Source organism: Salmo trutta, chromosome 34, assembly GCF_901001165.1.
Source record: "Salmo trutta chromosome 34, fSalTru1.1, whole genome shotgun sequence".
Classification (NCBI taxonomy): Eukaryota; Metazoa; Chordata; class Actinopteri; order Salmoniformes; family Salmonidae; genus Salmo; species Salmo trutta.
Genome location: NC_042990.1, coordinates 25,898,416 through 25,922,253, shown reverse-complemented (window position 1 = coordinate 25,922,253; position 23,838 = coordinate 25,898,416). Strand labels below are relative to the sequence as shown.

Below are 23,838 nucleotides of genomic sequence, written 5' to 3'. Positions count from 1 at the left end.
TTAAGCATTATCAAAGTTTTATTTTTAAAATGTATTACAGAGGAACAGTAGTACAATTTAAACAGAAAAAGGAGAATTTAATTTTGAAAACCTTGAAAAAACATATAAAGAGTAACCTGACTTGTTTTGTGTTTGGGGTTGAGCCCAAGAAAGGCCCATTGGTTTTGCATCACTGTAGTTTGAAAAGAGAGTTGAAAAATACACCTTTTAAAAAAAGCTTGTTTCTGTATTAGTGTTTTGTTTGTTTTGTCCATTATAGTACAGCATAATAAAATCTAAAACAATACATCATTTTGAGATCATCGGTGGTACAGTAAGGGAGTCAAAGGATAGTATAAAAACAAGAAACAGGGTGGTTTGATGGAAAAGCACAGGTGTGAACACACACACATAGACCCAGAGAGAGGAAGGCTAGGGTTGTGTTCATTAGGGCACAACGTTACAACACATTTTGCAACGGAAAACAAAAACCAGTGTTTCTTATTGGACAAGTACAGATAGCATAGCACCTCCCCGTTTCACTTGTTTTCCATTTTGTGCCTTCTGAACGCAACCAAGACACGACACAAAGCCAGGCCAAGGTTTTAAACAAGCTAACTGCAGCGGACTGTGTGTTCCATTAAGTAAAATCAACTAGTTATATATTTTTTCTTCCCACAGTGATTTGATGGTAAATCATATTTTACAAACAGGGATGAGAAACTTACTATAGGTTTCCATTAAATACATTTGCACTTTGAAAAAAGGGAGATCAAACATTTCTGTATAATTTTAGCACTTCAATATATATCCACTGCATATGGACAGAAACGGCTGTTCCTACATTTCAAACAATCCATATTTCTTATAAAATATGTTCTTAATGAAATAAAATGAAAAATGAAAAGGAAATACATCTTTGTAAAGGACAAATAAAACTATATATGTATCTAGGGTAAAGTGAATGATTTTTTTTATAAAAACATTTAAATCTGACGATTACATACACAAGCAAGGATCTACATACTATAGAATTTACCTGGCTTTTTTTTTTAATACATCATCTCAACAATAATAAACAATTTTTTGGGGACAAACAGATAGAAATTAACAGTCTTGATTGCATTTTGGAGTCAATATAATATTAAATAACAAAATGTCTTAGAAAATGTTCCGCAAGGAAGAGAAAAGACAGTTTTAATATAGTTCCACTCAGACCTTCTTTGGGGAAGCAAAAAAAGACTAAATGATTTTCATGAACGCCAAAACAATAAGTAAGTGCATGTCTATGATGGCCATAGAGCTTCACTTTATACCTAACAAAGTGTTTTCATACCTGGCAGACAAAATAAAAAGACTTAACAAATTCAATAAAAACTGATTGTAAAAATATCATCACTTTTGAAAATGGAGTTTCTCTTTCGACTTCATAAATCACATATTATGATCTATCGCCACTCTTCAAATACCACCTTACACCCAATGTTCAAGTTAATAATAGCATATACATACATATATACTCAGTACCTAACATAACTATATATATATATATATATATAGTTATCTTCTTAACTTAGGTCCAGTACTGCCGGTAGTTCTACAAAATGGTATGTGAGTGAGTGAGAATGAAATAAAAAAAGACAATAGCACAACAGTGTTCTATAGAGAGCTGATTAATATATAACTGAGTCATTTCAGGCTTTATGATTAGAAACATCATATACAGCCGTAGGTCCAGTATTTTGCGACATAAGCATTACAGCACCAATCATTTCCATCATTTGGCAAAATTCAAGCTTTAAATTAATGTCAAAATGCTTTATAAAGTGTTACTGTGTGGTGCTGTGATTCATACAAAGCTAGCAAATAACATTTCCCCTTATACTTTCACTTGTTCTGAATCACTTTTTATTTTTTTCTCTGCTTTATAAGGGATACAACAAGATTTTGGTAATGAGGCCTTATCTACTTCCCCAGAGTCAGATGAAGTCGTGGATACCATTTTTGTCTCTGTGTCCATTATGAAGGAAGTTAGAGGTACTGTCGCGAGCCAATGCTAACCAGCGTTAGCGCAATGAGAGGAAGTCTATGGGTATCTGCTAGCAGACTTCCAGATATTGCGCTAAAGCTAGTTAGAGGTAGTTTTGCAAGCCAATACTAACTTCTTTCATACTGGACACAGAGACATAAAAATGGTAGCCACGATTTCATCTGACTCTGGGTAAGTAGATAAAGGTCCTCATTGCCAAAATACAGAAGTATTCCTTTCATTTTTTCTCAGCATTTTTCAGTAGTTTTCTTATTTCCTGCTAAATCTTGGTGTGCGTTCTGCTTGGCACATAGCACAGCCCACTTAAATTAAACTCATAAATATGGCTGTGATAAATTAGTCACAAACAGATTTTTTGGTTCCAAGATTTGTGCATGGAAAAGATAAAATAGAAAATTATAATGTTCAGAGCATCTAAACATAAAATCTTCCTGTCGGCAAATAATGCTCTCTTTCTTTGATGTACTTTCTTCTAAAACACGCAGCTAACAATATACTTTCAGACTCGACGGAAAGTCCAAATCTGAAAGAGAACTTCTCTGATATCAGTTTACAACAAAACAGAAAAAAAGTATATTTAATAAGACCATAATAACTTCTCTTTCATAAATTAAATAATTAACATTTATTTTAAAGATGATTGGCCTATCGTAACTTAAACCGCTGTACACCACCAAACCCCTCCCCCCAAAAATAAAATACAGCACCATAAACCTGATTTCAATATTTCATTTTTATCTCTTTCTCTAGTGAGCACTAAGCCCAGAGTCTGACACATAGAATATCTGTACATCTTGGAGTCCCTCACTACCAAAGCTTCTTTTTGTCTCATACACTGAACCGTGTAAATAACCTCAAGGTTTGATAGCACTTTGATTGTTTACCAGCTTTTTTAAATGTATAATTCGTCAACTATTTTGTTTCTATCTGAGCAAGTCACTACTCGTTCTCAAGGGCAGCACCAGTGTCGCCCTCCTCCCAGTTGGATTGGTCGTTGTCGTTAGGCTCCTCCCCCTCCTCAGCCATGTCCTCGTCAGGCTCCTCCCCCTCGCCTCCCTCCTCGAAGTCATCGTCTTCGCGGACGAACCGCTCCAGGGACTCCAGGCCCCCCTGTGTGGCCTGGTGGGAGTCTGCACATCCCGCACAAACGCCGTAGCGCCGCGAGCCATGCCGGATCCCCACGCTGGCCGCCAGCATGAAGATCTTTTTACACACCATGCACTTGTACTTCTTGTCCTTTTTGTGCACCTGTAGGGATGGGGAGGGGGGAGAGAGCGAGACAAAGGTTAATGCTGTGTTCATGTTCTGTCGGAATAATTGGAAATGTGGAAATTAGAAACTCGCGCTAAACTCCTGGAATAGTCATACATTTGCTCTTAACTCAGAAATATGAACAGAAACTGCCACTACCCAATCCAATATTTCCAACTTTCCAATTTCTGAGGAGTAAATGAATGCAGCAAAAGACATGGAGGACACTTCTACAGAGGAAAAGCGAAGGGCGGAGTGATGGAGGAGGAGAGAGAGGTGGAGGACAGAGTGATGGAGGGGGAGAGAGAGGTGGAGGACAGAGTGATGGAGGGGGAGAGAGAGGGAAGGTGGAGGAAGGAGAGAAGGTGGAGGACAGAGTGATGAGGGGGAGAGAGAGGGAAGGACAGAGTGATTGAGGGGGAGGGTGGAGGACAGAGTGATGAGGGGGAGAGCAGGTTCATGGAGACAGAGGGATATTTGGTGTGTGTGTGTGTGTGTGTGTGTGTGTGTGTGTGTGTGTGTGTGTGTGTGTGTGTGTGTGTGTGATAATGTTTTGAAGAGGGAGGTGGTGTGTTTTAAAAACAAGTAATTAAGGAAATCCAAGATGACATCGTTACAAGGACATGGTGTTTAGAGGCAAGCGAGGTGTCTGAAGGACTCAGGTCCTCTACTCACCAGGGAATGTGAGTAGCTAGGGGAAGGTGCTGGGTGTTTTAGGGGGTGTGGAGGTAGACTCAGGTGCAGGGTGTTTTAGGGACTGAGGGGGTGTGGAGGTAGACTCAGGTGCTGGGTGGTTTAGGGACTGAGGGGGTGTGGAGGTAGACTCAGGTGCTGGGTGTTTTAGGGACTGAGGGGGTGTGGAGGTAGACTCAGGTGCTGGGTGGTTTAGGGACTGAGGGGGTGTGGAGGTAGACTCAGGTGCAGGGTGTTTTAGGGACTGAGGGGGTGTGGAGGTAGACTCAGGTGCTGGGTGTTTTAGGGACTGAGGGGTGTGGAGGTAGACTCAGGTGCTGGGTGTTTTAGGGACTGAGGAGTGTGGAGGTAGACTCAGGTGCTGGGTGTTTTAGGGACTGAGGGGGTGTGGAGGTAGACTCAGGTGCTGGGTGTTTTAGGGACTGAGGGGGGTGTGGAGGTAGACTCAGGTGCTGGGTGTTTTAGGGACTGAGGGGGTGTGGAGGTAGACTCAGGTGCTGGGTGTTTTAGGGACTGAGGGGGTGTGGAGGTAGACTCAGGTGCTGGGTGGTTTAGGGACTGAGGGGGTGTGGAGGTAGACTCAGGTGCTGGGTGTTTTAGGGACTGAGGGGGTGTGGAGGTAGACTCAGGTGCAGGGTGTTTTAGGGACTGAGGGGGTGTGGAGGTAGACTCAGGTGCTGGGTGTTTTAGGGACTGAGGGGTGTGGAGGTAGACTCAGGTGCTGGGTGTTTTAGGGACTGAGGAGTGTGGAGGTAGACTCAGGTGCTGGGTGTTTTAGGGACTGAGGGGGTGTGGAGGTAGACTCAGGTGCTGGGTGTTTTAGGGACTGAGGGGGTGTGGAGGTAGACTCAGGTGCTGGGTGTTTTAGGGACTGAGGGGGTGTGGAGGTAGACTCAGGTGCAGGGTGTTTTAGGGACTGAGGGGGTGTGGAGGTAGACTCAGGTGCTGGGTGTTTTAGGGACTGAGGGGGTGTGGAGGTAGACTCAGGTGCAGGGTGGTTTAGGGACTGAGGGGGTGTGGAGGTAGACTCAGGTGCTGGGTGTTTTAGGGACTGAGGGGGTGTGGAGTTAGACTCAGGTGCAGGGTGGTTTAGGGACTGAGGGGGTGTGGAGTTAGACTCAGGTGCTGGGTGTTTTAGGGACTGAGGGGGTGTGGAGGTAGACTCAGGTGCAGGGTGTTTTAGGGACTGAGGGGGTGTGGAGGTAGACTCAGGTGCTGGGTGTTTTAGGGACTGAGGGGGTGTGGAGGTAGACTCAGGTGCAGGGTGTTTTAGGGACTGAGGGGGTGTGGAGGTAGACTCAGGTGCTGGGTGGTTTAGGGACTGAGGGGGTGTGGAGGTAGACTCAGGTGCTGGGTGTTTTAGGGACTGAGGGGGTGTGGAGGTAGACTCAGGTGCAGGGTGGTTTAGGGACTGAGGGGGTGTGGAGGTAGACTCAGGTGCTGGGTGTTTTAGGGACTGAGGGGGTGTGGAGGTAGACTCAGGTGCTGGGTGGTTTAGGGACTGAGGGGGTGTGGAGTTAGACTCAGGTGCTGGGTGTTTTAGGGACTGAGGGGGTGTGGAGGTAGACTCAGGTGCTGGGTGTTTTAGGGACTGAGGGGGTGTGGAGGTAGACTCAGGTGCTGGGTGTTTTAGGGACTGAGGGGGTGTGGAGGTAGACTCAGGTGCTGGGTGTTTTAGGGACTGAGGGGGTGTGGAGTTAGACTCAGGTGCTGGGTGTTTTAGGGACTGAGGGGTGTGGAGGTAGACTCAGGTGCAGGATTGCACAATTCTTTCCCAAAATACCCTGCTTTTCCAGAAATTCTGGTTGGAAGATTCAGGATTTCCTGATTATTACCTCCTGAATACAATCATCTTCCAACTATGATTTCTGGAAAACCTGGGAATCTTGAGAACGTAATTGTCATTTTGCAACCCTCCTCAGGTGTCTGGGGGAAGGTGAGAATGTGGAGGAGGACAGCTATGTTTGGGGGGAGGTGATGTTCCCTTTCAGGCCCTCTACTAACCAGGGAATGTCTCTTGACATGCTCTCTGCGGGTGAACAGCTTGCCACAGATATCACAGCTGAAGGAGCGGACACCAGAGTGGATGATGAGGTGCCTCTTTAGTGTTCTCCGGTGCTTGGCGATGTAGTTACAATGGGGACACTTGAGCTTATTCAGGGCCGTGTCGGACGTCTCGCCTGAGAAGAAAAACACAAACAGGTTATGAGTCAGGAGGCTGCTTTCTAATCAGCTGCTCAAACCCACATTTGACAGACAATGAAGGGAGGAATTTGGAGCAGTTAGTTGATGAGCCACTCTGGACTCTGGTGGTAAAACCCCTTCGCCTTTCACTTCTCAATAGAAGAGAGGAGCTGTGGGGTGTGGTGGTGGGGTGAGGTGGTGGTGGTGGGGTGGTGGGGTGAGGTGGTGGGGGTGGTGGGGTGAGGTGGTGGGGTGGTGGGGTGGTGGGGTGGTGAGGTGGTGGGGTGAGGTGGTGGGGTGAGGTGGTGGTGGTGGGGTGGTGGGGTGAGGTGGTGGGGTGAGGTGGTGGGGTGGTGGGGTGAGGTGGTGGGGTGTGGTGGTGGGGTGTGGTGGTGGGTGAGGTGGTGGGGTGAGGTGGTGGTGGTGGGGTGGTGGGGTGTGGTGGTGGGGTGGTGGGGTGGTGGGGTGGTGTGGTGGTGGGGTGGGGGTGGGGGGGTGGTGGTGGTGGGGTGGTGGTGGGTGGTGGTGGGGTGTGGTGTGGTGGTGGTGGGGTGGTGTGGTGGTGTTGTGGTGGTGGTGGTGTGTGGTGGTGGGGTGAGGTGGTGGGGTGTGGTGGTGGGGTGTGGTGGTGGGGTGAGGTGGTGGGGTGTGGTGGTGGGGTGTGGTGGTGGGGTGAGGTGGTGGTGTGGTGGTGGGGTCGTGTGGTGGGGTGTGGTGGTGAGGTGTGGGGTGAGGTGGTGGGGTGAGGTGGTGGGGTGGGTGGTGGGGGGTGGGGGGTGTGGGGTGAGGTGGTTGGCGATGTGGGTGTGAGGTGGTGGGGTGTGGTGTGGGGTTTGGTGGTGAGTGGTGGGGTGAGGTGGTGGGGTGAGTGGTGGGGTTGGGGGGTGGGTGGGGGTGTGGGGGTGAGGTGGTGGGGTGAGGTTGGGGGGGTGAGGGGGTGATGTGGTGGGTGAGTTGGTGGTTGAGGTGGTGGGGTGAGGTAGTGGGGTGAGGTGGTGGGTGTGGTGGTGAGTGTTGGGGTGAGGTAGTGGGGTGAGGTAGTGGGGTGAGGTAGTGGGTGAGGTAGTGGGTGAGGTAGTGGGGTGAGGTAGTGGGGGTGGGGTGAGGTGTGGGGTGAGGTGGTGAGGTGGGTGGGGTGGTGGTTGAGGTGGTGGGGTGAGTGGTGGGGTGGTGGGTTTGGTGTGGGGTGAGGTGGGTGGTGAGTGGGGGGGTGTTGTGGGGGGGTGGGGGTGAGGTGTGGGGTGAGGTGGTGGGGTGAGGTGGGGATGTGGGGGGGGAGGTGGTGGGGTGAGGTGTGAGGTTTGTGGGGTGGTGGGTGAGGTTGGTTGGGGTGGGGTGTGGTGGTGGTGAGGTGGTGGGGTTGTGGGCTGAGGGTGGTGGGGTGAGGTGGGGTTTGAGAGGTGGTGGGGTTAGGTGGTGGGGTGAGGTGGGTGAGGTGGGTGGGGTTGGTGGGGTGAGGATGTGAGGTTGTGTGACGGTGGAGGGTGGTTGGGGGTGTGGTGGGGTGAGGTGGTGGTGGGGTGAGGTGAGGTGGGGTGAGCGGTGTGGGGGGTGTTGTGGTGGTGGGGTGAGGGTGGTGGGGTTTGAGGGTGGTGAGTTGGTGGGTGGTGAGTTGGTGGGGTGAGGTGGTGGGAGGGTGGTGGGTGTCTTGTGGTGGTGGGGTGAGGTGGTGGGGTGAGGGGTGACGGTGGTTGGTGGTGGGGTGAGGTGGTGGGGTGAGGTGGTGGGTGGGGGGGTGTGGTGGTGGGGTGGGGGTGGTGGGTGGGGTGGTGGGTGGTGGGGTGTTGGGGTGGTGGGGTGGGGGGTGGGGTTGTGGTGGTGGGTTGAGGTGGTGGGGTGATGTGGTGGTGGGGTGAGGTGGGTGGGGTGAGGGTGGGTGAGTGGTGAGGTGGTGAGGTCGGTGGGGTGAGGTGGTGGGGTGGGGTGGTGGGTGGGTGGTGGGGTGGGTGGTGGGGTGGGTGGTGGGGTGTGGTGGTGGTGGGGTGGGGTGGTGGTGGTGTGGTGGTGGGGTGTGTGTGGTGGGGTGAGGTGGTGGGTGGTGGGGTGTGGTGGTGGGGTGAGGTGGTGGGGTGAGGTGGTGGTGGGTGGTGGGGTGAGGTGGTGGGGTTGAGGTGGTGCGTGGGTGGGGGTTAGGTGTGGGTGAGGTGGTGGGGTGGGGGGTGAGGTGGGGTGAGGGTGGTGAGGTGTGGGGGTGTGGTGGTGGGGTGGTGGGTGGTGAGGGTGGTGGGGTGGTGGTGGTGAGGTGGTGGGGTGTGGTGGGTGGGGTTGTGGTGTGGTGGTGGGGTGAGGTGGTGGGGTGAGGTGGTGGGGTGAGGTGGTGAGGTGAGGTGGTGGGGTGAGGTGGTGGGGTGGTGGGGTGAGGTGGTGGGGTGAGGTGGTGAGGTGGTGGGGTGGGGTGGGTGGTGGGTGAGGTGGTGGGGTGAGGTGGTGGGGTGGTGGGGAGGTGGTGGGGTGAGGTGGTGGGGTGAGGTGGTGGGGGGTGGTGGGGTGAGGTGGGGGGGTGAGGTGGTGAGGTGGTGGGGTGAGGTGGTGGGGTGAGGTGGTGGGGTGAGGTGGTGGTGGTGGTGGGGTGAGGTGGTGGGGTGAGGTGGTGGGGGTGAGATGGCTGGGGTGGTGGGGTGAGGGTGGTGGGGTGAGGTGGTGGGGTGGTGGGTGAGGTGGTGGGGTGGTGGGTGGTGGGGTGGTGAGGTGAGGGGGTGGGGTGGTGGGGTGAGGTGGTGGGGTGGTGGGGTGGTGGGTGTGGTGAGGTGAGGGGGTGGGGTGGTGGGGTGAGGTGGTGGGGTGGTGGGGTGGTGGGGGTGGTGAGGTGAGGGGGTGAGGTGGTGGGGTGTGGTGAGGTGGTGGGGTGAGGTGGTGGGGTGAGGTGGTGGGGTGAGGTAGTGGGGTGAGGTGGTGAGGTGAGGTAGTGGGGTGAGGTGGGGGGTGAGGTGGTGAGGTGAGGTGTGGGCTGTGGTGGGGTGAGGTGGTGGGGGTGTGGTGGTGGGGTGAGGTGGTGGGGTGAGGTGGTGGGGTGATGGTGGTGAGGTGAGGTGGTGGGGTGGTGGGGTGGGGGGGGGGGGTGAGGTGGTGGGTGGGGTGGTGGGTGGTGAGGTGGTGGGTGTGGTGGTGGGGTGTGGTGGTGAGGTGGTGGGGTGAGGTGGTGGGGTGAGGTGGTGGGGTGGTGGGGTGAGGTGGTGGGGTGAGGTGGTGGGGTGAGGTGGTGGTGGGGTGGTGGGGTGAGGTGGTGGGGTGTGGGGTTGGGGTGAGGTGGTGGGGTGGTGGGGTGAGGTGGTGGGGTGAGGTGGTGGGGTGTTGTGGTGGTGGGGTGAGGTGGTGGGGTGGTGGGTGAGGTAGTGGGGTGAGGTAGTGGTGTGAGGTAGTGGGGTGAGGTAGTGGGTGAGGTAGTGGTGTGAGGTAGTGGGGTGAGGTAGTGGGGTGAGGTAGTGGGGTGAGGTGTGTGGGTGAGGTGTGGGGTGAGGTGGTGGGGTTGGTGGGGTGAGGTGGTGGGGTGAGGTGGTGGGGTGAGGTGTGGTGGGGTGAGGTGGTGTGGTGGTGGGGTGAGGGGTGGGGTGAGGTGGTGGGGTGGGGGGTGAGGTGGTGGGGTGTGGTGGTGGGGTGTGGTGGTGGGGTGAGGTGGTGGGGTGAGGTGGTGAGGTGAGGTGGTGGGGTGAGGTGGTGGGGTGAGGTGGTGGGGGGTGGGGTGAGGTGGTGGGGTGAGGTGGTGGGGTGAGGTGGTGGGGTGAGGTGGTGGGGTGGTGGGGTGAGGTGGTGGGGTGAGGTGGTGGGGGGTGGGGTGAGGTAGTGGGGTGAGGTAGTGGGGTGAGGTAGTGGGTGAGGTAGTGGGGTGAGGTAGTGGGGTGAGGTAGTGGGGGTGTGGGGAGGTGGTGGGGTGAGGTGGTGGGGGTGGTGGGGGTGAGGTGGTGGGGTGTTGGTGGTGGGGTGTGGTGGTGGGGTGAGGTGGTGGGGGTGTGGTGGTGGGGTGAGGTGGTGGGGTGAGGTGGTGGGGTGAGGTGGTGGGGTGAGGTGGTGGTGGGGTGGTGGGGTGAGGTGGTGGGGTGTGGTGGTGGGGTGAGGTGGTGGGGTGGTGGGGTGAGGTGGTGGGGTGAGGTGGTGGGGTGAGGTGGTGGGGGTGTGGTGGTGGGGTGAGGTGGTGGGGTGGTGGGGTGAGGTGGTGGGGGTGAGGTGGTGGGGTGGTGGGTGAGGTGGTGGGGTGTGGTGGTGGGGTGTGTGGTGGGGTGAGGTGGTGGGGTGAGGTGGTGAGGTGAGGTGGTGGGGGAGGTGGTGGGTGGTGGGGTGAGGTGGTGGGGTGAGGTGGTGGGGTGAGGTGGTGGGTGGGGGGTGGGGGGGGGGTGAGGTGGTGGGGTGTGGGGTGAGTGGTGGGGTGGGGTGAGGTGGTGGGGGTGAGGGTGGTGGGGTGAGGTGGTGGGGTGGTGGGGTGAGGTGGTGGGGTGAGGTGGTGGGGTGAGGTGGTGGGGTGGTGGGGTGAGGTGGTGGGGTGAGGTGGTGGGGTGAGGTGGTGGGGGTGGGGGTGGGGTGGTGGGGTGGTGAGGTGAGGGGGTGGGGTGGTGGGGTGAGGTGGTGGGGTGGTGGGGTGGTGGGGTGGTGAGGTGAGGGGTGGTGGGGTGGTGGGGTGAGGTGGTGGGGTGGTGGGGTGGTGAGGTGAGGGGGTGAGGTGGTGGGGTGTGGTGAGGTGGTGGGGTGAGGTGGTGGGGTGAGGTGGTGGGGTGAGGTGGTGGGGTGAGGTGAGGTGGTGGGGTGAGGTGGTGGGGTGAGGTGGGTGGGGTGAGGTGGTGGGGTGAGGTGAGGTGGTTGGGTGAGGTGGTGGGGTGAGGTGGTGGGGTGAGGTGGTGGGGTGAGGTGGTGGGGTGAGGTGTGGTGGTGGGGTGAGGTGGTGGGGTGAGGTGGTGGGGTGAGGTGGTGGGGTGAGGGGGGTCCCCAGCCAGGGGATATCATGTTACCATGGTGTTTATGGAAAGGGAAAACAGTCACTCAGAGTTACCCCCATACAATACTAGAGAAGTGTCGGTTGCCATGGCAACTACTGCCTAGGGGACATAACATAATAAGTCTAATGTGATTTCCCGACCGATAACATGTAGTTGTTTGACCATTAACCCACTGACATAAAACATTCCAGATTGGTGTAGGAAGGAAAGAATCTCGAAGAAAATGTTTGGAAATGCAGTGCCTCGGCTGCGATGAACACATTTCACCAGATATCAACGAGGTTAACATTAAAGTGGGCAAATATTACAGCCTCGGTAAGCAAATGCACAATTGTGAAGAAAGATACTTGACGAATCTATGATGTGAGAAAGTGGAATCATAACACCACACCAACCACTAAACAACCCCAGGGATAGCTATAGGGACTAGTTAACGGATTGATTTGGCAAGGCTCTATTCTGTACCACAGCACAGCCACCTGAACGATAGGGTTCTGCCTTTGTCTTTGTTTGTGCCGAGACACAAAAGCGTTGTCAAGCAGGCCAGGTTGCCAGGGAGCTGAGGAAAAGCAGGTCACCTGTGCTGTTCGGGTTCAAGAGGATACAGTGTTTCCCCACCGTGTGGGATATTTACATTTTAGTCGTTTCACTCCTATCCAGAGGCACTTAGAATAAGTTTTACGATCACTGATCACAATCATATTAACCATCCACCGAGTTACGTTCATGACATAAGGTTTGAAAACAAAATCGGTCATAAGTATAGTAATCTCTAATCTGTAAGCACCAAAGTCTGAACATATTTCTGAACAGACACTAAGCCAACTACTAGAGTGTATAATAGTAGGTACATGCAGCTTATACAAGAAGAGGACAAATCTTACCGTTCTCCCAGGACTCTCCTTGCTGGGAGGAGTCTTGTAGGAGGCTGTACTGAATCTGGTTGGCCAGTTCTGTGAGAAGAGGAACAGAGGGGCTGAAAGGTTTGGGGGGGGGGGCAGAAGGACACTACCTTACGTACACAAAAGACCAGGCACACAATCCCCCACACCCCAGTTTACAGACCTATCCCCAGGGTCGTGTTCAGCAGGGCACACTGTAGGAAAAATGTTATTCAAAATAAATTAAGAAAATGACTTATTGGACAAGTCGTGGAGGTAGACCCTCCCTGTTTCATTCTGCTTTTGTGGTTTCTGTTTGGTGCCTAATCCCTGATGAATACGACCCTGGAGCTGCCTGTCTGTCTGTAGAACACTTCCTCTAGCCAGGCCACTGTATTCAGCAGCCTCTCCCAGCCTCTCCCACTGGGCTGTGGATTATGCCAGGATGAAGCTCTCAGCCCTTCACTGAGGATCATGTTACACTGAACAGGCTTAATTAGCCATAGCTCTGGGCCTGGCCCTCAGAGCCTATTGTTAAGTACCTGACCACTGGTCCCATTCTCTATTCTGCCTGCCTGGGTCAATATTTGGAATGGCGAGGACAGCCCCAGTGCATTAGGGGGGATTAGGGAGGGAGGGAGGGGCAGACCCTGACAGCTTTGCACCTCCAAGGGATTGGAAGGTTATTTAGTGTGTGTGTGTGTGTGTGTATATAAATAGGCAGCAACCAGGCAGCCCGCACTTTAAAACAATCCAACGGCCTTGTTTAGAGAGGAACCAAGAATTTATAGCCATAAATCCACTAACTCTGCTATGGTAAAGCAGAGGAATGGACCTCTGGTCACCTGAAGCTTAGGTAGTGTTCATTCGGCACCAAACGGAAGAAAACAGATTGAAACAGGGAGATTTGTCCAATAAGAAATGCTCATTTATCTATTGCAAAATGTTTCAAAACCAATCCCTCCGGTATCCTCAGAGTTGGGTAAATCTGCTTTCAATGTATTTGTACCCCGTGTATGGAACAATCTACAGAGTTCCCTACAACTGCATGTTCTGCTGCCTCTGGCAGTTTAAAATGTTGATTGGGGAGTGGGGACCTCCTTGCTGAGGAATGTGATTGTTTTTCTGGAATATTTGTATTATATTGTATTCTACTTTGTAAATAGTGTATATGCAGGGCTCCCATGCAAAAGAGGTCTTGGTCTCAACGGTGACCCCGGTAAAATAAAGGTAAATAAATATTTTTTAAATATTGTGCACTAATGCTAAACCGCAGATTCTCCTCAGAGTAACCCATACTACTACAGTTAGAGGGGAACTGGAGCATCTCTAATACATAGATCTAGGCTGGAGAGAGACAGAAAGGGAGAGGTCAGAGTGCCAAATTAGGGAATTGTGTTGCTGCATTAATGATGACACACAGATTTGCAACACCCCTCACCACAATAAAACATGTGATAAGAAGATTTGTGTTGTGTTTAAAGGAACCTGGAGGAAGAATGTGTTCCCTGCTTTACTTCCTTATCCTGCAATAGGAGTGAAATCCCCCCGTAATGCATGATATCATTCCATACAGCACACTGCTTAATGGGGGCAGAGCTGGCCCTGTGTGAGCATGTGTGTATGGCTGTGACAGGCTCATAGAGTCAGAGATTACCCAGAGTTTCTGAGGTATGGTGAGGCAGGATGACGACAGGAGTGGGGCCGACTTAAAAAGGACAGGCTGGCCATACTCATACCAGGCTGGCTGCTAATTAAAAAGATATACGGCTAGTGGAGGGACGGCTAGTGGAGGGACGGCTAGTGGAGGGACGGCTAGTGGAGGGACGGCTAGTGGAGGGACGGCTAGTGGAGGGACGGCTAGTGGAGGGCGAGGGGCCTTCAGTCTGGATCACACCTGGGTTCAAATACTACTCAAAATCTTTCAAACACCACCAGCGTTTGCTCAAGCCTGCCAGATGGGTGGGTTTTGCAGTTTGCGGACTATTCTATTGGTCCATTAAGCCAGGCAAGCTCAAATCCAGCACAGATAAAGTATTTGACATGATTTGAGACCACGTCTGTTCGGGGTACTGTGACTCTCTAGTCTCTGAATAGCACTAGCAGGCTGCCATGTCCAGTGGAACAGGACAGACCTCCGGACTAACTCAGACCTCCACCAACTAAATACCATGACTAGAGGAACAGGACAGACCTCCGGACTAACTCAGACCTCCACCAACTAAATACCATGACTAGAGGAACAGGACAGACCTCTGGACTAACTCAGACCTCCACCAACTAAATACCATGACTAGAGGAACAGGACAGACCTCTGGACTAACTCAGACCTCCACCAACTAAATACCATGACTAGAGGAACAGAACAGACCTCTGGACTAACTCAGACCTCCACCAACTAAATACCACGACTAGAGGAACAGGACAGACCTCCGGACTAACTCAGACCTCCACCAACTAAATACCATGACTAGAGGAACAGAACAGACCTCTGGACTAACTCAGACCTCCACCAACTAAATACCACGACTAGTGGAACAGGACAGACCTCTGGACTAACTCAGACCTCCACCAACTAAATACCACGACTAGAGGAACAGAACAGACCTCTGGACTAACTCAGACCTCCACCAACTAAATACCATGACTAGAGGCATGGTCGTCATATCATGTTAGTCTAGGAACTAAACAGAAAATGCTAGGCCTACACGTTCTCTAAAACAGGGCTGCTGTTTGGTCATATAAACAACTGCTGGTACGGCCTACCTAAAGAATGTGCATGTGTTTATGTGTTGTCAGTTGGGGGACTGAGGGCTTAGTTTTGACTATTGGCTACCTAAAGAACTGGTGTGAGAAGGGGGTGAGGTGACGTACCGGCGTTCTCAGAGAGGAAGGAGAAGTCCTCCCTGGGATAGGAGGCTGAGGGCTGGATGAACATCCCCTCATCAAACCCTTCCTCTGGCTCTGGTGGGATGTTGTAGACGAACCGCCGCGTGATCTGTTTTTTCCTCCGTCCGCTCCCCGGCTGCACCCTCTGACCTTCCCTCTTCACCACCACCACCCCGCCCGCCGCAGCCCCGGGAGCCGGCTCGTTCCAGACGAACACCGGCCCCGGAACGCTCGGAGGCTCGTTCTCAGCAGACTCGGACGAGTTCTCACAGCCCCAGCTGGAGCTTCCCAGGGCGCAGCCCTCCCCTGCAGACAGCTCCACGTCACTGGGCTCCTCCTTTATGCTGCCTCTCCCTGCCTGCTCCCCATCCTGGACATGACCACTGGCTTTGATTGACAGCTTGGACAGGATGCTGGTGGCCCAGAAGTTACTCCCAGGCTTCTTGTTGGTGCTGCCGTCTGAGCCCACCTGTCCAGCCCTGTCTTTGGCCACCGTTCTCCTCTTGTTGTAATCCACCACCACTGAGTCGGGGGCCTCCTGCTTGATGCTGATGTTGAGGGCTTCCTTGATGAACCCCCGACACGATCCCACCACCTCCGTCATCTGGAGGTAGGAGGCCACGGACATCACCTCGATGGCGTTCTGACTGGTCAGCAGGAGGTTACCGCTATACAGGAAGTCCAGGATGACCGAGAAACCTGCCACTGCCGCCACGTCGAGGTGGGTGTCGGTGACTGTGGTCGTCTGGTCACATGACGAGAAAGTGTTCTCGCTCTTGGTCAGGCAGTAGAGGGTCTTAAAGTAGCGGCTCCCGGCTACGAGGATGTTCTTGTGCGCCCGGAACACCTCTCCACTCACCACGATGTTGACGTCACAGAGGATTCCTCCCTTGCGTTGTTTGTTTAGCTCCTGCAGCAGCTGGTAGCAGTAGGAGTCCTGGTTAGGTTTGTTGTTCCTGTAGTAGTCTTCTGTCTCCATGTCTGTCCCCTGGGGGGGGTCCTCACAGCCAGGCTGCTCCAGCTCCTGGTAGACAACACACACACCCCACACACACAGAGAGCAAGAGAGAGAGAAACAAATAGACGAGCAGGATTAATGGCTAGGGACACACAAAGGAAAGGGACAACGACAGAGATGCACCTGGCAGGGGTGAAACTGGTCTGACTGGCTCCATAATGGGGGAGGTGTTGCTTCACCTGGTGAAACCTGGAAATGTGGTAACTACTTCCAAAGTAGACTGAAATACAGTCAGAGAGCTGCTTAGGTTACTGTTACGCAGACCTTTGCAGGAAATGATGGGGCAGGTTCCCAGGTCATGCCGATTTGTTGTCCAGGAATAGGGCCTAATCTGGGTCTGTGACAGCAGCCAATGGTGTTATAACCACTCATAACAGACAAACAGATTTAACTGTCCCAAAACCCCACCCGCTACCTGCCAATATGATGGCTGATGGGAGAGAAACTCATTATTCTGCCTCCATCCCTCCCTCTATCCCTCCATGGGAGTTTCCCATCCAAGGCAACAGGCCAAGCTGGTACGGAGAAGAGAGCCAGAGAGAGGGAGTACACAGCACTGCCTGACATAACTCTTACTACACTAACACACTGCCTGCATACATTTCTGCCTCGTTTTGGAATTGCATAGCAGATGCCCTAATCCTGAGTAATTTACATTGCTCGAGCCCTGCATTTTCTCTCCCCCCACCCCACTCTCCTTACATAGCTGGGTTTTCAGCTCAAGTCATTTATATTAAATCCATTTCTCTGCTCTTCGAGGTCCCCACCCCCCTCCCTACTCTGAGTGACTGGAAGCCCTTGTCCGAGCAGGCATGATCGGGGTTATTATCAGGAGCAGCAAGGCGCTCTGTTCCTGCTAGCTAACGCTAGGCAGGACCAGAGGAAAGGAGAGACAGGGCGAGAGAGAGCTAGCAGAGAGAAGAAGAGATAGAGCCAGGTCACCCCATTTACCCTCACAATACCAGGCTCTCTCCTCTCTTGCAGGCTCATTGTTCAGTGCTGCTTTGTGCCTCACTGGGGTTTCTTTGTATGGCCCTGCACTCACACACTTATTAGATACAGCAGCTAAACCCTGGCTCCTCTGTGCCTGCTCTGCTCTTTGCTCCCACTTAACCAGAAAGGCCCTGACTTGACACTTGTGTGTGTGTGTGTGTGTGTGTGTGTGTGTGTGTGTGTGTAAAGGAGACAGGCTGCATGTGGCTCTCTAAGAGGGGCTAAGCCCTGAATAGGATAACAGGAAGGAAGACGCAGAATGATTCAATCATCCACACAACCATACAATGGGCTCAATGCCAGAGAGTGGGTCACCTTATTTTCTGCCCTAACAGGATGGGTAGTATTTGGAGAGGTGTGGCATTGACACTTTGAAAGGTGTGTGTGTATACGGAAGGAGGAGGGTGAGCTGGCGGATTAACCATCTCTGGTGAAATCGCCTGCTTCCTGCTTGCATAAAGAGGCATATTTACTAACTTTAAATCAAATTTTATTTGTCACGTGCCGAATACAACAGGTGTGGACTTTACCGTGAAATGCTTACTCACGAGCCTTTCCCAACAATGCAGTTAAAAATTAAGACAATTAGCTAATTAAATAGAAAATAGGAACACAACTAACAATAACGAGGCTTTATACAAGGAGTACAAGTCAATGTGCAGGGGTACGAGGTAGTAGAGATAATATGTACAGGTAGGGGTAAAAGTGAATAGGCAGTCATATTCACTGGATTAACAAGACGCAACAACTGACAGGTCACAATGGTGGGGATACGTCCTGGTATTCAGGCAGTTTTAACCATAATAACTGCCACAGTAACCGAGACTGGTCACAATGGTTGGGGTACAGGCCTGCTACACTACTGCATGTAGGCCTAGGCTATGTGAGCTGGGCTGCAGTATGGAGGTACGGGAGTCAGGCTAGGACACTACTCGCTCCAGCTCCATACTCGGCTCATCCTTCATCCAGATGTGCCACGTGTTACGGACTGTGTTAGTGCTGCTGGGTCGGCAGGTCTCTCACACTGCTCTGGCTGAGTCCAAATGAGAATACCATGGTGAGAAGACGAACCTCTGACGTGGCCATTTATTGTGAGCCAGGCCCAGTGATGTTATGGTGGAAACATGAGGTTAGAGTACTGGTAGGCCCGTTGACGTTCATCAACTAAATGAAATCTAGTGCATTCAGGAAGTATTCAGACCCTTCCCTTTCTCCACGTCGTTACACAACTGCCTTACTCTAAACTGAATTTGAAAAAAATGATAATCTCATCAATCTACACACAATACCCGATAATGGCAAAGCGAAAACAAGTTTTCCGAGACAGGATTGTGTCGAGGCACAGATCTGGGGAAGGGTACCAAAGCAATGTCTGCAGCATTGAAGGTTCCCAAGAACACAGTGGCCTCCATCATTCTTTAATGAAAGAAGTTTGGAACCACCAAGACGACTCCTAGAGCTGGCCGCCTGGCCAAACTGAGCAATCGGGGGAGAAGGGCCTTGGTCAGGGAGGTGACCAAGAACCCAACGGAAGCCACTCCTCAGTAAAAGGAACATGACAGCCTTCGCACTTAAAGGACTCTCAGACCATGAGAAACAATATTCTCTGGTCTGATGAAACCAAGATTGAACTCTTTGGTCTGAATGCCAAGCGTCACGTCTGGAGGAAACCTGGCACCATCCCTACAGTGAAGCATGGTGGTGGCAGCATCATGCTGTGGGATGTTTTTCAGCGGCAGGGACTGGGAGACTAGTCAGGATCGAGGGAAAGATGAACGGAGCAAAGTACAGAGAGATCCTTCATGAAAACCTGCTCCAGAGCGCTCAGGACCTCAGACTGGGGAGAAGGTTCACCTTCTAACAGGACAACGACCCTAAGCACACAGCCAAGACAATAGCGAAGTGGCTTTGGGACAAGTCTCTGAATGTCCTTGAGCGGGCCCAGCCAGAGCACGGACTTGAACCCAATCGAACATCTCTGGAGAGGACCTGCAGAGAAGGATGGGAGAAACTCCCCAAATACAGGTTTTCCAAGCATGTAGCATCATACCCAAGAAGACTTGAGGCTTGAATCGCTGCTAAGGGTGCTTAAACAAAGTACTGAGTAAAGGGTCTGAATACTTATGGAAATGTAATATCAGTTTTATACAAGTTTCTAAAGATGTCTAAAAAACATTTTTTTCTTTGTCATTATGGAGTATTGTGTGGAGATTGAGGGGGGGGGGACAATTTAATCACTTTTAGAATAAGGCTGTAACGTAACAAATGTGGAAAAGGTCTGAATACTTTCCGAATGCACTGTGTGAAATTCTGTGTTTAGGCCATTACAATCAACGTATCACTAAAATGGATTGCAAATGCAGCCTAGGCCTATACATACAGATTGAAACGACTTTTACAGTAGAGCTACCTACCAGTCCTTAACTGTGTGATGTAGGCTACTGTTGGCTAACCTCTCCCCATCCAGGAGTACAAATATAAAACACTTCCTCTTAAAACAGAGAGTAGAATTTGTGGAACAATATCCCAGAAAAGGAAAACAAACCAAGGGCCCTGTGGGCAATGGGTGCCCGGGCTAACGTGACTTCCCACTGCCATCCATCTACCATCCCATCCCTACCCTGAGGCCAGCTGGCTCCATACCCTCCCCTAACCCGACCGTCTCCCAGATGCTAGAACAATGCGGCAGTGTGTCTGGCCCTAAGGTGTGGGAGGGGAGCAGGCCTCCAGGCCTCCCAACAATGCAAACAGCTCCTCGTTGGGTTGACGGATTCCAGGGAAGAATTGTCGTCCTCCCCGGACTTTGGTCCGGAATTGGGTGAAGAAAATTATGCCATTTCATGTGCTGCCACAATGTAGTTCACACAGGAATTATATTCAAAACAGTATTACGCTACTATATATGGGGAAAAACACCACAGGGAAAATCATCTTTGCATATTTAAACTTTGACATTAACAACTGCACAGAAATTCAAGAAATGTTAAAAAGGCATCTAAAATCTTTTTCCCCCCAAAAGCTACAAAATGAAATGAGGCTATAGGAAAGTGTTTGATTATATGGTGGATAAGGCAGCTACTGCCTTATCCCTCGCTATCCCTAACCTTTAAACCCTGACCAAGCAGCCAGGGAAGTCTTGTTTTCAGGGAGGAGGACTACTTCTTCTCTAATCCCTCCTCCCACTGCTTTCCTTCCTAATTAGTGACGTGTACAAGTTAGTGGATGCCTTCACTTTAAGTCATTCTGATTAGTGATTGCGTATATCGGACGGAACTAACCCTGGTGGTCTGGCAGTGTGATCCAATCCTCTTGCATTTCACTGACAAATTAGAGTCAGATTGTGGCTGCATGCTCTTAATTCCCCTGACAGCTTGAATCAGAGTCAAGATAAGAGGTGATAGGGCCTAGATGTCAAATAGGAAACTGGGCTCTGTAGTTGTTTTTATATACTGCTGTGATTACTCTTTAACCCTGTGTAAAAACCCTGTAATTACTACAGTAGCTAACAACATTGTTAGATAGGATTTTAGCAATTGCTTTGTAATTGGGTAGCAATGGAGTTGGGCAGGTTTTGAAATGACAAGTGGAATGTTCCATCTCGCCCAGAAGGTGTTTCATAGTCCTATGATGAATATTCCAAACGTGATTTATTTGCAGCAATATACACATTGATCATTTTGGCATTGGGAACATCATCAAGTAATCAATCGTTGATATCAAGCTTAGGGGAATGAAGCCTTGGTGATGGTCTGTCATGATTTCAGTCCTTCTGTACATACAACCTTAGAATGTATAGCTTGGTAATTATATGATACAAAACATACCATAAAAAAAAAATGATTCCATAAATGTATGGGTTGGCAAGGTCAGATGGTGCCATGACAACCCATGCTGCTGCCAGCATACATGCACTACATGAACAAAAGTATGTGGACATATGCTCGTCGAATATCGCATTCCAAAATCATGGGCATTAATATGGAGTTTATCCCCCCCTTTGCTGCTATTAAAGCCTCCTTCCTCTGGGAAGGCTTTCCACTACATGTTGAAACATTGCTGAGGGGACTTGCATCCATTCAACAACTGGAGGAATAGTGAGGTCGGGCACTGATGTTGGGCATTTAGGCCTGGCTTGCAGTAGGCGTTCCAATTCATCCCAAAGGTGTTCGATGGGGTTGAGGTCGGGGGATCTGTGCAGGCGAGTCAAGTTCTTCCACACCGATCTCAACATACCATTTCTGTATGGACCACGCTTTGTGCACAAGGGCATTGTCATCCTGAAACTGGAAAGGGCCTTCCCCAGAACATTGCCACAAATTAGAATCGTCTAGAATGTAATTGTATGCTGTAGCGTTAAGATTTCCCTTCACTGGAACTAAGGGACCTAGCCCAAACCATGAAAAACAGCCCCAGACCATTATTCCTTCTCCACCAAACTTTACAGTTGGCACTATGCATTTGAGCAGGTAGCGTTCTCCTGGCATCCGCCAAACCCAGATTCTTCCATCAGACTGCCAGATGGTGAAGCGTGATTCATCACTCCAGAGAACGCGTTTCCTCTGCTCCAGAGTTTAACGCGGGCGAGGTTTCCACCACTCCAGCCAATGCTTGGCATTGCGCATGGTGATCTTAGGTTTGTGTGCGGCTGCTTGGCCATGGATACCCATTTCATGAAGCTCCCAACAAACAGTTATTGTAATGACGTTGCTTCCAGAGGCAGTTTGTAACTTGGTAGTGAATGTTGCAACTGAGGACTGATGTTTTTTACTCGCTTCAGCACTCTGCAGTCCCGTTCTGTGAGCTTGTGTGGCCTACCACTTCACAGCTGAGCCGTTGTTGCTCCTAGACGTTTCCACTTCACAAAAACAGCACACACAGTTGACCGGGGCAGAAGGAAAGAAATTTGACAAACTGACCTTGTTGGAAAGGTGGCATCCTATGTCAGTGCCATGATGAGTCACTGAACTCTTCAGTAAGGCCATTCTATTGCCAATGTTTACCTCTGGAGACTGCATGGCTGTGTGCTCGATTGCTGAAATAGCCGAATGCACTAATTTGAATGGGTGTCCATATACTTTTGTATATATAGTGTATGAACCTATTGTAACCTATTCACAGAAAGAATTGCATGTGGGTCAGGAAGGGAGGGTAGGAAGGGGTAGCTAGCTGTCAAGCTGCTTGGACTTGATTTACATCTCCTCCTGTCCAACCTAGCCCGTGACACACCATCTATGGATTCTGGGGAGTCATCTAGCACAATGCCTCTAATTTAGCTGCTCCAACAGGAGGAGGGGAGAAATGCGCCAGAGGTCATTCTGCATTCTGCTCTCCACTGTGCAAAGCAGAACAGAGAAGGGGGGGTTGGGTAGGCAGGGGTGCGGTTCACCAGCTAGCAAAGCAAGCTAGCAATCAACCAAGGTAGTTGCTGGGGCAACAAAAGCGTTTGTTGAATGGTTGCAAGTGCATTATACTCTGGCACAGAAGAAAACATACAACTCCAGGCAAATGTTAACAGTAGATAGCTAGCTGGTATGTGTACTGTCCTTGAATCTATGGTAATATAAAATAACACCCTAAGGTAGCTAGCCAACCAATGTGACTCCCATTACTTGTACGTGGAATAGCACGTTAACGTTAATGGGAGTCACACTGTCACTGGGCTACGGGCTAGCCAGATTTGTTTCGCTAGTAATTGGTTTCTATAGAAATGTCACCATTAAGCACATTTTAATAAACATGAGCTGTAGCTTGGTATTTAGATTAACATGGGAGCATTGGGTAGGATAGCAACCATTAACTATCAAACATGTCAGATTAGAACGAGCAAGTAGCTAGCTAAAAAGTAGCTAACGTTAGCGAACTAGGAAGCCAGCTGGATAGCCTCTCGCGGGGAAATGGAACTGCCAGGGAACTGAAACTCTGCCGTGCGTAGATATTGGCTACCTAAGTTAGACACAACTCAAACTGATAACCATAAATGACGCTGTAGACACTTTACCTGCTTGGTCGGATCATTCCTTCCGTGCTCAGAAGACAGGTGATGTCTCAAAAGCAAGGCCCGCTTGTAATTTCGACTGCCTTTCACTAGCTCGTCGTTGTTTTTAGTGGCAATGTTGTGACACCAGGAGCAAGACATAAGTCCCGTCTCCTGGCAAAATTTGAGCCATGGGAACTCCTGTCGCCATGAAGCTTGGAATAGCGAATGTTTCTGGAGTAACGTCTGCGGTCTCATTTCTACCCAAGACTTCCTGGCACCACCCGTTTCCTGCTCCCCGTCTCCCCCGCTCCCCGCTTCGCCTCTGTCCTCGCTGTTCAGGCCGTTACCCGCTGTCCAGTTACTCCCTTTCCTGGACTCGTCTTCTCTGACAGTTACTGCCACCCAACCGACACGATCCTCTCCGTTCCCGTCTGCCCAGTTGCCCCCTTCCGGGTCCTCTTCCTCCTCCGCCTCTGGTTCTGTGCTATCGCTGACAGATCCCCCACCCTCCACTCTCTCTTGCGATGGTCCTTTTTCCCGCAGATCCCTATCCTCTTCTTGATCTGGTCTGTTCCCGTTCAAATGTCGGTCTTGACAGGCCTGGGCCTCCCAGCTGTTACTGTTGTTCCCCCCGACACCACTGGAACCGGTTACGGCTAATCCACCTCCTCTGAACGCCAGCGACCTGCGGTTTCTCTCCCCAGACATTTTCTTAATATAATAAAATATACCACTTTCTTAACAATATCCCTACCGACTAATTTCGATATATTTAAGTATTCTATGTTGCGGATCCGAATTAAATGTCTGTTTATAGTTTTTTCCTACTTTGGCCTCCCGGTGAGAGTATGTAGGTTATGCGGAAATAAATAAAGCTTTAAAACGCATAATGAATTTCAGGGTTCTAGCTGCGTCCGCGCAGGCCCTACAGAGGTCGAATGGCAACGACTTTCCCCACAATGCACTTCGACCAGAGAAAGGGGGGCCGTGGGGGGTCA

General features: G+C 51.0%; 1 protein-coding gene across 1 annotated transcript; it reads right to left on the bottom strand.

Moving 5' to 3' along the window:
- zbtb10 (zinc finger and BTB domain containing 10) lies at window positions 1–23,838 on the bottom strand. The gene is made up of 5 exons (XM_029732425.1): window positions 22,862–23,838; window positions 14,838–15,876; window positions 11,967–12,035; window positions 5,978–6,153; window positions 1–3,277 (listed from the first exon to the last, which is right to left on the bottom strand). The coding sequence occupies exons 1-5, from the start codon at window positions 23,546–23,548 to the stop codon at window positions 2,969–2,971; spliced, it is 2,280 nt and encodes a 759-aa protein (XP_029588285.1). The 5' UTR covers window positions 23,549–23,838; the 3' UTR covers window positions 1–2,968.